Source organism: Rosa rugosa, chromosome 4 (genome assembly GCF_958449725.1).
Source record: "Rosa rugosa chromosome 4, drRosRugo1.1, whole genome shotgun sequence".
In the NCBI taxonomy this organism is placed as follows: Eukaryota; Viridiplantae; Streptophyta; class Magnoliopsida; order Rosales; family Rosaceae; genus Rosa; species Rosa rugosa.
The window spans coordinates 37,414,790-37,428,951 of record NC_084823.1 but is presented as its reverse complement, the minus strand read 5'-3'; the positions used below and the strand labels follow the sequence as shown (position 1 = coordinate 37,428,951).

General features: G+C 35.6%; 1 protein-coding gene across 4 annotated transcripts; it reads left to right on the top strand.

Annotated features, from left to right (window-relative positions):
* Nucleotides 1–6,371: 6,371 nt before the first annotated feature.
* LOC133743008 (type I inositol polyphosphate 5-phosphatase 2) lies at nt 6,372–13,420 on the top strand. 4 transcript variants are annotated; one of them, XM_062170745.1, is made up of 11 exons: nt 6,372–7,360; nt 7,465–7,576; nt 7,666–7,758; nt 8,086–8,173; nt 8,270–8,374; nt 9,213–10,095; nt 10,460–10,644; nt 11,279–11,387; nt 11,807–11,955; nt 12,371–12,598; nt 12,945–13,420. In XM_062170745.1, exons 1-10 carry the CDS (start codon nt 7,331–7,333, stop codon nt 12,582–12,584), a joined length of 1,968 nt encoding a protein of 655 aa, XP_062026729.1. In that variant the 5' UTR covers nt 6,372–7,330; the 3' UTR covers nt 12,585–12,598; nt 12,945–13,420. The 4 variants fall into 4 exon arrangements, with proteins under 4 accessions (XP_062026729.1, XP_062026728.1, XP_062026730.1 ...); XM_062170744.1 differs by having other exon boundaries at nt 6,376–7,360; nt 13,014–13,420; XM_062170746.1 differs by having other exon boundaries at nt 6,378–7,360; nt 7,530–7,576; nt 13,014–13,420.
* The last annotated feature ends 742 nt before the right edge of the window (nt 13,421–14,162 follow it).

The window sequence follows — 14,162 nt, the reverse complement described above, 5'->3', positions numbered from 1 at the left end:
TAGTGTCTCCAAAGTTTGCAATACTGCATATTAATTTGAATTCCTAGGTGTCGTACTTATATATTAATTTAAGAAATGGCAATGATTTTCTCACTAACTTATATGAAATTAGAGCAAGGACAACACTTATTAAGTCACTAAGAAAAGTATAACTCCACTAAACGTTTTATTTATTTATTTATTTTTATTTTATATTTTATCATCATTCACGTAAAACCGCCGGCCACTTTTTCTCACTGTAAAATAGTGTTTTTTCGTTAGTAAACCCTGGTCAATCACCTTTAAATCTAAGACCTAGAAATGGGAAGAATATATTTCCAAGTATGAGTTCAACCAGTGGGTGATTAATTATGATTTCCCTGGTAATCTGGATAGCAGTACGTAGTTACGTACGAGTTTAAACCAATGCTTAAAAATGCGGGCTTAGATGCAGAAGCCTAGCTAGACAAAAATGACTCAAACAACTACACTACAATCGTTCCTAATCACCATGCAAGTGAAACTCTCTCTCACTGTCTAAGAAGAACGACGTTCTTCTGGTTCTGGTCATTAACTGATAAACACTATTGGTCAATCACACTTGGATATAAGATCCAATTTCCAAACTCATATGGTCCTATTGTCCTAATAAAATGACTCAAACAACTACATATAACCCTAGAATCGTGTTCGCGCGAAATAAAGAATAATATTGGTGCATGGATCTGTATCATAAAAGTTGTTCCGCATTCGCAGTCCTTTTCCCAGCCTTGATTCGTCTCACAAAGTTGAAATGTGATCTCATGATCACTTTATTTAATCGCGCCGGTGGATCCGTGTTAGAAGTAAGTCCTCCTCATTTCATCGATCTAAAGAGAGTGGAACTTAATTATTATTTATCCTTTACCTTAAAATGGACATCAGAAATCAAAACTTATCTGGAGGAGAAGGTTGAGATCGTACCATAATTCCTTTCTTAATTCAAACAAGTAACTACGAACATTATAATACTAAAAGTCATCTCCTCTGAGTCATCTTCCTTAAATAAGCTAAACCTTTAAATCTAAGACCTAGAAATGGGAAGAATATATTTCCAAGTATGAGTTCAACCAGTGGGTGATTAATTATGATTTCCCTGGTAACCTGGATAGCAGTACGTAGTTACGTACGAGTTTAAACCAATGCTTAAAAACGTCTCCCTCCGTACTTATGCGGGCTTAGATGCAGAAGCCTAGCTAGACAAAAATGACTCAAACAACTACACTACAATCGTTCCTAATCACCATGCAAGTGAAACTTTCTCTCTCACTGTCTAAGAAGAACGACGTTCTTCTGGTTCTGGTCATAAACTGATAAACACTATTGGTCAATCACACTTGGATATAAGATCCAATTTCCAAACTCATATGGTCCTATTGTCCTAATAAAATGACTCAAACAACTACATATAACCCTAGAATCGTGTTCGAAATAAAGAATAGTATTGGTGCATGGATCCGTATCATAAAAGTTGTTCCGCATTCGCAGTTCTTTTCCCAGCCTTGATTCGTTTGTGAGAATAAAGTTGAAATGTGATCTCATGATCACTTTATTTAATCGCGCCGGTGGATCCGTGTTATAAGTAAGTCCTCCTCATTTCATCGATCTAAAGAGAGTGGAACTTAATTATTATTTATCCTTTACCTTAAAATGGACATCAGAAATCAGAACTTATCTGGAGGAGAAGGTTGAGATCGTACCATAATTCCTTTCTTAATTTTATCCTTTATACCTTAAAATGGACATCAGAAATCAGGACTTATCTGGAGGAGAAGGTTGAGATCGTACCATAATTCCTTTCTTAATTCAAACAAGTAACTACGAACATTATAATACTAAAAGTCATCTCCTCTGAGTCATCTTCCTTAAATAAGGAATTGGAATTATGCATACATGTGATATGATGCCAAGAAACCATTACTTTAGTCCAAATGATATTGCCTTGCCTTTGCATATCATGCAATCACCTTCAGCCCTTTACTATATATAACTTAATTTTGTCTTTAGACCAGCTACACCATGCCATATGTGTCAAACTTTGCTTATCTCTATCTTCACTACTTTTCGTTGGGTGATTTATTCTTCTTCTTCTCCTTTACTTCCATCAGTGTGGGGTACATGCATTTCATCTTCTTCTGGTAAGTTGCATGCAGCAAAAGCTAGCTAGATCCGAATGTAGAGCTAGCTATGTCGGCCAGACCCTCTTTTTTGGGTAAAACTTTGGAGTCTAAGGTGGCCGCCTCATTGAGTTAGTTAAGACCGTAGATATTTGCCATGATTTTACTTGACCATGCTATTATGTGTCGACCCACCATTGTACATGAAACTACAGTAGAGATAAAGAAATAATCACAAAGAAAATACACAGAATGATATATCTAGGATTTACAGAGGACGCACGGTCGTTATTTTTGGTCAGCTAGGGTTTTCAGAGGACTGATGATGCCAACTTCCACTACCTCTCCCATTTTGACCATATATTCTCATTGCATGGCTCTCATCAAAACTTTAAAAAGTACCATCGTATCATTGTCTTATGCGTGTTTCAACTTTACTAATCTTTTTCATCATTAGGGTTAAACAGTCCGATATGAACTGCTCATTTTTTTCGTTCTGATCTGAAAAATAACAACCGATTTGTCGTCTGTTGGTTCTGACACCAATATAGTACTGATGTGTTAGGTGTGTAAAGGCTGTGTGGCTCCATATATATATGCCATAGGCTAAAGTTCAACATGTTTCCTTGAATCTTGAATGGTTCCTAATTTTCAACTTTTCCAAAGTCTCCTCAATTTAGTTCTCATTTGTGTTAGGCTTTCGTTGATTGATATAATTTGCCTCTTTCAGACCCGTATAGAAGATTGAAGACCATGCACGGTAGTGATAGTTGACGGTGTAAGGGACACAAGCATATATATACAAGTTCGAAATTTGAGGGATCGTCCCAATTAAATACCCCCACCCCCCCCCCTCCCCCCCTTTTTTTTTTTTTTTTTTTTTTTTTGAGAATGGTCCCAACTAAATACTTGACAAGGGGCAACATCAGAAAAGTAGTCAAAACTCGGAAAATACGGATAAACTTTAATCTAAGAAACAGGTATGGATGACATTAATCTCATGTCGAGATCGAGTGTCTCAACTCTTAACAATGACTCAAAGAAGGAAATCCTATATTTAAGACAAGTAAAGACAATGACGCCCTTAGGTTCCTCTGAATCCCTCAAGGCCGTTGTTGTTTGACAGTGTAAACTCTGCTTGTCCAAGGGGTTTTTTAGTATCTAATTTAATTTTACCTTTAAAAAAAAAGAAAAAAAAAAAGAATGACGCCCCAACATCTAAGTTAATGATTCAAACCGTCGATTTATGTCAATATCACTCCAACCAAATTAGTTAATTAAATTGGAGATTATCATCTAAGTTAATGATTCAAACCGTCGATTTATGTCAATATCACTCCAACCAAATTAGTTAATTAAATCGGAGATTATCATCTATGTAGTGGCAATCGATGAACTTAAAAATTAGTGCGATTAGCGAATTTATACATAGCGGGGCCAATTGTTTCCTAAAAGATCAGGATAAATATTTTGACAAACCTATCTTTCAAAAAATTAAATTTTCGACATTTCGTTTGACATGAATCACGAGATATTAACAAAGATATATGAGTTCATTTTGAAAGAAAAGCAGATAACAATTTCATTGCGTTCGAAGTTCAAATACCCCTCCCATATTGACCATACAATCTCATTTCAAATCATTGTCCTATTCAGAATGCGTGTTTCAACTTTACTCATCTTATTCATCATTAGGGTTAATTAGTCCAATGATCTGCTCATTTTTTCGTTCTGATCTGAAAAATAACAACTGATTTGTCGTCTGTTGGTTCTGACAACCATCCGATACTGATATGTTAGTTGTGTAAAGGCTGTGTAGCTCCTTATATGTCAAAGGCTAAAGTTTAACATATTTTGAATCTTGAATGGTTCCAAAGCTAGTTTCAACTTTTTCCAATGTCTCCTCAGTTTAGTTCGTCATCATTAGATTTTAGACGATTGATATAATTTGCCTCTTTCAGACCCGTATAGAAGATTGAAGACCACGGTAGTGATAGGTGATGAAATTAATTGATGAGACGGTATAAGGGACACATGCATATATATTCAAGTTTGAAATTTGAGAGATCGTCCATACTAACTAATTACTAAAGGTGCAACATCAGAACAGTAGTCAAAACTCGAAAAACGGCTAAACTTCCATCTAAGAAATAGGTGTGGATGAAATTGATCTCATGTCTCAACAGTGACTAAGAGCAACTCCAACAGCTTCCCTATAATTTCTGTATAATAGGGAAGCAAAAGTCAAAGCTTTAGCATCTTTTTCTTCTCTAACTCCAACAGATTCTCTATTTTACAGTAATCTCTAAAATCTCCATATTCTTCCTTAAATTTTAGAGATTGCTGTAAATATAGGGAATTTGGTTTTCTCTTTCCTCACTTTCCCTAAAATAGAGAAAGTTATAGGGAATCTGTTGGAGCAAAAGAGACTCTTTTTTCCCCAAAGTGGAGAAAAATCAAAATATGGGGAAGGGGAAAGTGAGGAAAGAGAAAACCAAATTCTCTATATTTATAGCAATCTCTAAAATTTTAAGGAATAATATGAAGATTTTAGAGATTGTTGTAAAATAAGGAATCTGTTGGAGTTGGGGAAGAAAAAGATGCTAAAGTTTTAACTTTTGCTTCCTTATTATACAGAAATTATAAGGAAGTTGTTGGAATTGCTCTAAAAGAAGGAAATCCTATGTTTAATTAAGGGACCTAGGGAAGTAAAGACAATGACGCCTCAACATTTCAGTTAGAGTGTGTTTGGATGAGGGAAAAAATGATGGAATTTAATTGAAAGTGAGGATTTCATAATTCCTAAAAGCCAATTCTCTCGTTTGGCATTATCAGATTGGAAATTTTAAATTTCTCTGTGGAAAAAAATGAAGGAATTCGTTATTTAAATTTCTCACTTCAATTTCCACCAAAATAGGTGTCATTTACGAATTCATTTGCATTATTTAATTTTTATTTCCAAAACAAGACTTTTTTCTATTTTATCTTTTTATTTGTTTTAAACTTTCTTAATTTATTACACATTTCAAATCCTAAATAGATGCAACCAAACAATAGAAATTGCAATTAATGGAATTTTAGATTGATGGAGTGAAAGATTCCATCATTTATAAATTCCTATACGGATTTTAAAATTTTCTCATCCAAACACACCGTTAATGATTCAAACCATGGATTTATGTTTGATATCACTCCAACCAAATTAGTCAAATCAGAAATTATGTAGTGGCAGTTGATGAACTTAAACATTGTATGATTAGCGGATTAATTTATACATTGTGGAGCCAAACGTTTCCTAGGAAACCAGGACAAACATTTTGACATGCTTACCCTTTAGAAAATTGGGATTTCGACATCTCTTTTAACGGGATGTTAACAAAGATATATGAGTGCATTTCGAAAGAATAACAAGTAACAATTGCTTTCGAAGTTTGAATATCAATTTGTCCCTTCACATTAAAGGGAGAAAAGTTATGTATTAAAATCATTTTTTTTTATTATCATACTCATCTTAGGCAGGTAAATAACGATATTATTAGTATTATGTATAATAAATACACCACATGACAAAATCAAGTACAATGTGTTAATGAATTGTTGCTTCACTTATTAGGGACATAATTGCAGCATACTAGCTAACAGCTTTTTAATTGATGATCTGTACGCACTAAAAAATAATGCATCCTTTCGCAGTGTATGTGACTTTTCCCTCAATACTCATTTGACTGTTCAAAGTTAAATGAGCGATAAATGAATAGTATTTATTACGAATCAATTCTTATGAAATGTACATTTTTACTATCAAAAATTCTTTAAAATTCAAAATAATCTCCAATTACGCCAAACCTAGGTAAACAAAATTCTTTCTAACTGATAAACTGAATGTTAATATTTTATTTTGAGAAATATTGGAACCACTAGAGAAAAGTTTAATGGGGACCTAATTATGACGTAGTTTTCACGTAATAAAACAAAGAAATAGAAGAAGAGAAAAGGAGAATAGAGTTGGCCGGAGAAATGGAAAAAGAAAACTCGAGTGCAACTGCATGGCATTCACATATGGTGCTCTCAGTCCATCTATGCTGCTGTGGTCCCTTAAATCTTCGTATCGTGTCGTTTTTCCATTTCTACACTGACATCAACCTACACCAATGACCAATCTGGTACATTTGGCAGAAAAGCGGAACCAAGGTCTGCCATCCTCATCTACAGCTGTCCCTAACATCACCTCCCTCCCTATTACTTTAGTTTCTGATCAATCAGTGAATAGTTGAATACCCATTTGACTTGCTTAACCAGGTTGCCCCAAGTTCCTTTGAAATTTTATGTGGTGGGGATCACTGAATCTTGTCACTGACGGTGTGAATAGTCATTTAATTTGTTACTTGGTGCCTTGCTGTTCTTATCAGTGTTCAAGTTTTTTGGTTGATGAACCACCGGCCAAAATTTCTAACTTGGGTCAAGACTTGTGGTCGGCAATAGTCAATTATTGTTGGGTTTTGGCATTTCAGGTGAGAGGTTGAGAAAGCAGCCAATAGTTTGCTGAAATGAGAGCAAAGCCAGTTGGAATTAAGTGTTTCTGAGGTGTATTTCCCATTTGTTTAATTAAACTTGTACTAAACTATTCCATCAGTTTCTACTCTGAAAGTGAGTAGCTTTTTGTTAACTGGGTATACTTTTTTTTTACTATTAAGTCTTTGTTCTTTAGTTTCCGGCTAAATGGCTTATCTTGGCAGTGGAACCAGTAGCTGTAGCATATCAGTTGGTCTTATGACTTTTGGTTTGTTATGATGAAAGGGACATCATTGTCGAGGAAACTTTTTGGGGACTTGTGAATTTTTCAAATACTTCCATGGTGTTGTTTTGTGAATCAGAAAAAAATATTTGTTATGTGAGTGGGAGGACCATTGAGTATTCTTCTTTGGCAAGTTGAAATTATGGGTGTTTGTTAAGTATGTCCTCGCTTTCTGTCCTTTTTCTTCTGTGTCCTCGCTGTGGATGAATCTTCCCTGTGAGAAGTTTACTTGTGGGCTACCATGTAATGGTCTGAAAACTCTTATTTAAATCATAAAAAATATCCATCAACAGAGGTAATTGGATCCTGTTCTGAGATACCTCCATATTTAAGAGCTTGTGCCTTTTGAGTGTAGTATATAAGTAATCAAAAGTAAGTTCTTAAGCTGAGGCTGAGGGGGATGAATAGCAGAGGAGGAAAGCGCCCTGAGGTATGCTTTTAAAATAAGCACTAATCTGTTAACTGCTTTTTGATGAATCAAGATGAGGTACATGGTTCTTGGTTACTGATGTGGTCAAATTGCATTGATTGCAGGCCTTCTGGCCTTCCATTATGATGAAGAAATGGTTGAATATAAAGCCTAAGGTCTATGATTTTAGTGCAGATGAGGTTGACACCGAAACTGAAACTGAAAGCGAAGAAGAAGGTATGGTTCCAGCTTCCTACATTAACATCAGGGTTCTTGTGTTTTCTTTGCTCTGCTTTAATCATGTTTTCTGCAATCGTTTCTTGCAGCTTGCTCTCCTAAAGTTGCAAGAACGCGTATGCGCAGGGATCATGGCCTTAGGACAGAGGGGAACCAATCCAGTTTCTCAACTCAACTTCCAGGCAATACTTCTTTCTGTGTTAGCAAATTGGTTCTCTTAATTGATTTCAACCAGTGTTAAGTCACCTTACAAATCAGATCTCAAACAACCATTTTTAGATGTTCAATCTGTGTTATATTCCAGTCTTTCTATTTCATGATAAAGTGATTAGTTCGGTTTTATTTGGCGGGCTTCAAGTTGATAACATTGCTGCAATCTTGTGGGGTTCCTTGAAAAGGAAACCACTTGGGAATGTTAAACATGTAGCTGCTTGTTCTATCGTATTTTGGAGTGCTTTTACATTCTTCTTGTCTAATAATGTACATATATATGATATTTATTGGTTCAGATCCGCCTTCTTTTGGCTATCAGTTAAGACATAGGAGAGGAAAATCAGAAACTACGCGTGCTCAGTACATAAACACAAAGGATGTGAGGTTTGTCTATGTTTTTCTACCTCCTGCAATGCTAGGCCTAGAAGTAGCACCAGTTTGGTTCTTAATGGAATTTCCTGGGGGCAATGTTTCATGTAGGGTGACAATAGGCACTTGGAATGTTGCTGGAAGAGTTCCAGATGAAGACCTTGATATTGATGATTGGATTTCTTCGGAAGAGCCATCGGATATCTACATTTTCGGGTCAGTACTTTCCATCTTCCTCAACATAATCAACCTAGGCACATACTTTTAGTGTTTTCTGCACCAGGTCCTCCCTTCCGCTCCATAGGCAGCAAGTTCCATGCATGTTGGCGTCTGTTTTGTATCATGCTGCAAAAATTTCCCGAAATATAGTAGAATGCTTATACTTTTTACATCAACCTGCCCCACCTAAAATATCTTCTCTGCTAATCACTAGCTACCAATGCCTTCTTTTATTTTTTGTTAAGGAATCTGTTATTTATAGCATTCTATATTCATTGTCCTGATATAAAATTGAATGGGGTGACAGCAAATAACATTAGAAACGAATAACTATATAGTGGTCTGTTTAAATCTGTAGAAGAATATAAACAAGATGCTCGTCTGCATGTCTATAACCTTGAAGAAGCCTTGGAAGAAATCAGTAACATTTCGGATGATCATCATGCATGTCCTGGTATATGCTAGTTGCATAGCATCATCCTGAATTATCATCTTATCAAGCTTTAATCATTGTGTCCAGTGCTCTATAAGTCTATATGCTTTCTTTGTAACACATTTGAATGCAGAGTGCTTTGCCTACTGTTTATTGAAGGATGTCAAGAAGTTAGCATATAGTTGACATCACATTGTTTAAGCTTTTCTAAATGGTTTAAGTATTAGATGCCGGTGGGTGCATTGCATGCTTAACTACATGAAATTTCAGCCTAGCAGAATCTTGATGTTAGATATGTCTATCTAAAAATAGTTAATACTGTAGATATAACCAATATCATGGCCGCTAAGAAAGTTTTAATGTAATTTTGATTGGCACTAATGTATCAGCTGTATGGTTCAGTTTTCAAGAGGTTGTCCCTTTGAATGCTGGGAATGTATTCGGAGCAGAGGATAACAAACCGATACCAAAGTGGGAGGCAATCATTCGCAGAACTCTGAACAAATCATTGGAACCTGAAAGCAAACATAAATGCTACAGTGCTCCACCTTCACCTGTACAAAGGACTTCTTCTGTTGCTGATGTACTTGCAGATGAGATTAATGATCTTCCACTAGGGTTGCTCTGCCAGGAATATGTTGGAGCTGCTAATGGTTGTGACTTGGAACAAGTTGAATTGACTAAAGCACTAAGTATCGGAAAGAACTTACAGTGGAAGAGAATTTATGGCATTGATTGTGATAGTAGACTAGATTGGCCTGAACGCTCATTAGATGCTACCCCTCAAGTTGTCTTCTCAAATTCTAAATTGCGGCGGGTCATGAGTACTTCTGCAAGCATTGGCTTTAATTTGCCTAATCCTTTAATATTCGGTCCTCAAAATTTATCACTAAAAGGTAGTGGATTGAAAAGATCACACCATAGCTTTGGGAGTCTGGGATCAATATTGATGCAGCAGAAAGAGATGCCCGACTTTCTTGACTCTCTCGCTGCTATGTCCGACAGGTTTTCAGAAGAGGAAGAGGACACCTTCGATGAATTACCAACTGAACAACCTTATAATGAAGTAATCATAGCTGGTGTAAAGTTTCATCCAACTGAACAACCTGATAATGAAGTAATCATAGATGGTGTAAAGTTTCATCCTACATACGTGCGAATTGTCAGCAAGCAAATGGTAGGGATATATATATCCATCTGGGTGCGTAAGAAGTTGAGGAGACACATTAATAACTTGAAAGTATCTCCTGTTGGAGTTGGTCTAATGGGCTACATGGGAAACAAGGTAGTGCCTTTTATTTAATTTGCTGACATATCTTTTGCAAAAAAGTATGTGGATGTTTTGGAGAATTGTCATTTTCTTGATTTTTTCTTTTACAATCTGTAGCTGTCTGAAGTGAATTACATTGTGTTCAATCTTGCTAAATGTTGGTGCTGTCTTTATTTCTTAGTGATTGTGTGCCCCTTGAATTGCTGTTTTACAATATGATTAGCTCCAAGCTGAAGATTGCATTTTTTTTTTTTGAATAAAGCTGAAGATTGCATTTATTGTAAAGGAGATAACATTTTAAAGCATATACACTGATTAATTTAAATGTTCTTGCCTTTTTGTTGTTGGCTATCATTGTAATTCATGGTTTCTGATGCAGGGGTCAGTTTCTGTAAGCATGTCCCTTTTTCAGTCACGAATGTGCTTTGTGTGTTCTCATCTGACCTCTGGTCAGAAGGAGGGGGCTGAACAGAGGCGAAACTCAGATGTGTATGAAATTATACGACGCACCTGTTTCTCATCTGTCTTCGATACAGATCAACCACAGACAATTCCATCCCACGAGTATGCATATAATTGTCATTTCAATTTTTCGATGATGTCCTTTATGTTAACGGTTTTTTTATTCTAGATCTAATTGCAGCACACATATTTTCTGTCATCTATTTATACCCTATCTTTACTCAAAAATGCTTGAACTACTTTAGAAATACTAATACCTATTCTTTTGTGTTTACGATAACCTCATCTGTTTTTGTTAAAACTTGGTTACGTCTGGACAATGTCAATATAGACAACAAATGGGCTTTATAGAAATTTCCACACTAGATATGAAAGTACTAACACTTAATAGATGAATAAATAATGGTCAGTCACAGTGCAAGTAATTGTTCTTGATCCATGAGAGCAAAAAGGGAGGGTGAAAATACAAAAATCCTCTTTTGTTTTTGTTTATATGCTGTAGATACTAATTCAGAATATTATTAGAGGTATTTAGATGATAAATTAGTGAGAAGTGTTGATGGAAGTTAAAATTCTGAGGTGCTTTTCAGTTTCTCATGGCTGAGCCAGTTGTTTAGTAACTTTAAGTATGTGAACAACTTCTATATTGGCCTCTTCCTACTAGCTTTACTTCATACCGGTTAAATGCCAACATGAAACTGTTATTTAATGTGTTTGGGGGTGTTTTTGTAAACAGTCAGATCTTCTGGTTTGGGGATTTGAATTACCGCCTCAATATGTCAGACACCGAGGCAAGGAAGCTTGTTGCTCTGAAACAGTGGAATGAACTTCTCAACAATGATCAGGTGAGATCATCATGCTCTTTGCAAAACCATGCTCAGTGTTCCAATCAAGTTAGCTTTTAGTGCCAGTATGTGAAATATGCCTCTCCGATTTCATTTTGCTACAGAAAATGGTTCAGGAATTCTATGTCCTGATACAAATCTCTTAAATACCTTAGAAAGTTTTAATTTGGATATAACTTTGCTTCCAAGAGTTGTGATCTACATTCAATTAGGAAGTTTTTAATTCACCTATCAGGCAAAAGGATTGGATATTTGATCGTTTGGACCTTAAAGGAAATTGTACGAATCTTTGGTCATGATAGTCTTCTGAATCTAATGAAAAATTAGTTCCCAACCTTATAGTCTTGTAAATATACCGGCCAAAAGAAACAAAGTCTTGTAAATTGAGGTGGGGTTTAATGTGATTACCCAATGTGCAGCTAAGCAAAGAACTCCGCAGTGGGCATGTATTCGAGGGTTGGAAAGAGGGGCTGATACATTTTCCACCTACCTACAAGTATGAAATCAACTCCGATACATATGTTGGCGAGAATCCAAAGGAAGGAGAGAAGAAGAGATCACCAGCATGGTGAGTAAAACTTTTGTGGACCTAATGAGTTAAGTTATCTTTCTCATTTCTTGAACGCTAAAAGTAGTGTATTTGAATCAACTATATCATGTTAAATTGTTAGTATCCTTAACTTTTGTGAGAATGTGGAGTGTTGTCCCATATTGCAAAAATATAAATTTGCATCAGTGAAAGGGTCTGGACCTCTCCACCTATGGCAATTGGTTTTGGGGTTAGATGCCTTTGTTTCTTCATAACATGTTCACTTCTTTTCCCTTCCTTCTTGGCGAGGGCAGAGTTGTTTACATCCCCTGTGTGGAATGGTTTGCAGCTTCATGAATATAAGTACTTTTTCCATTCTAGATATGGATTAAGTTATCACCATGAATCAGGCAATTGATGTCTAGTTCCTCTGTCTACTTGGTTACTGTAACAGGTGTGATCGTATACTGTGGCTAGGAACAGGCATCAAACAGCTTTCTTATAAGCGGGCAGAAATGACGCTTTCAGATCACCGACCGGTTAGTTCAAACTTCGTGGTTGAAGTTGAAGTGCTAGATCATCAGAAGCTACAAAGAGCTCTCAATTACACTAGTGCAGCAATACATCCCGACATTTTCTTGGATGGAGATGAGGATTTAGAATGTTAAGTAGCAGAGACGAGGTAACAATCTTGAGAATCTTTTATTTTCCGTATGTTTGTTTTACTTTTCTAAAACTGATCAGGAAGGAACAAGTAAGAATTGCCTAATGTGAATTGCATTGGCAAAAACTTGATGATAGTCGGTTCAACTTGTGAGACTTGATCATTAAAACAGTCTGGATGACATCCCTGCCTGTGATACATAATTTACTAGGGAAATGCTGCCGACTGACCCTTTTTTGCTTCAATACCTTTATCCTCTAACTCTACCTCAGAAGACTTCAATATGTGAAGTTTATTCAGAATTTTTTGTTTCCTGGCTGTTTATTTTGTGATATATTCACTGTTGCTCATTTCATATTTGAAGGAATATAATGATCTTCCTGCTGCATCTACATGCATGTCCGTACATAACGTGGAATTATTTTTCAAACAGGGAATTGCAGACCATTCGACAATGTTGAAACGTTGGTTGGTATCTTTTTTGACAGACGGAGTTCAATCATTCAAGATGCTGCTTTCAATTACTGTTTACTGCCATAGGAATGTGGATAGCAATAGCTAGCTAGGATAACAACAAACTTTAGATATTATACAAATCAGGTTACTGTATAGATGGGAAAAAGAAAAAAAAAGAAAAAAGAGCATCTTTTTTTTACTCGAACTGTTGTATCTTTTGATTCCCTTGTATTTGTCGTATGTATTACGGTTTTTGGGTTGTGCCAGTGAGACTCTTTGTTACTTGGAAGCCTAAAAAGGGGGTCATATACATAACAGTTGAATAGCACATTGATGTGATTAACAGAATATTAAAGTTCCAGAATATCATCCACTTTGAATGTGTATCTTCTCTTGGATTTGTGCGGATTGCGGAGGAAGAAAAATATAGTTGTTTTAAGAAAATGTGGTGTTTGATGCTGATAAGGATTATATTTTTCAAGAAAATGTGGTGTTTGATGCTGATAAGGATAGAGGTAGGCTTTTAATTTTGATTTTCAGGGATTCGGTTGTATTAGGGGTTTTTCTTTGTAATATTTTGATTTCATCTAAAAAATGAAAGAAAATCGTGCTTGGTTGTCACAGTTTTGGCAGGTGAATTGACAGAAACCATTTAATAGATCCAAGGGTGTTATTGGGAAGTTGAGAGACTTCAAGAAACCGTTGTTAGTTTTATTTCCGAGATTTGATCGATCCTCTTGCGATCCTGAATAAGGTGTAGGGCGGATATAAATTGAATGTGGAGAGTTAAATGAAATCCAGTTATGAAACAGTTTTCAGGTCCAACAATAATATTCAATTTTTATAACACATATTCTTCATGAAAACCTAGACCTCTGAATTTATCAAGAATGTGAATAGTTTGATAGTAAATACATCAATGAGAAACATAAATTCCTCGATAGCATCTTACATTAAAAATTTAAAATACTCATAGAAAGTATGTAAGCAAAAAATAACTCTAAAAGATACATCAAAACTACTTTTCCTAGACTCTTAGTAGCATAACATATTTTAATTTTTAACAATTTCAAAAATTTATCTCTCAATCAACAACTTGTCACCATTTTGTGTTCAAATTGAGAGG

Excerpts from the sequence above, each read along its gene's own strand:
- LOC133743008 (XM_062170745.1), top strand. The coding sequence starts at position 7,331 with ATGAATAGCAGAGGAGGAAAGCGCCCTGAG. Across the intron at positions 8,174-8,269 it reads ATAAACACAAAGGATGTGAG|GGTGACAATAGGCACTTGGA; the intron begins GTTTGTCTATGT and ends TGTTTCATGTAG. Across the intron at positions 10,645-11,278 it reads CAGACAATTCCATCCCACGA|TCAGATCTTCTGGTTTGGGG; the intron begins GTATGCATATAA and ends TTTTGTAAACAG.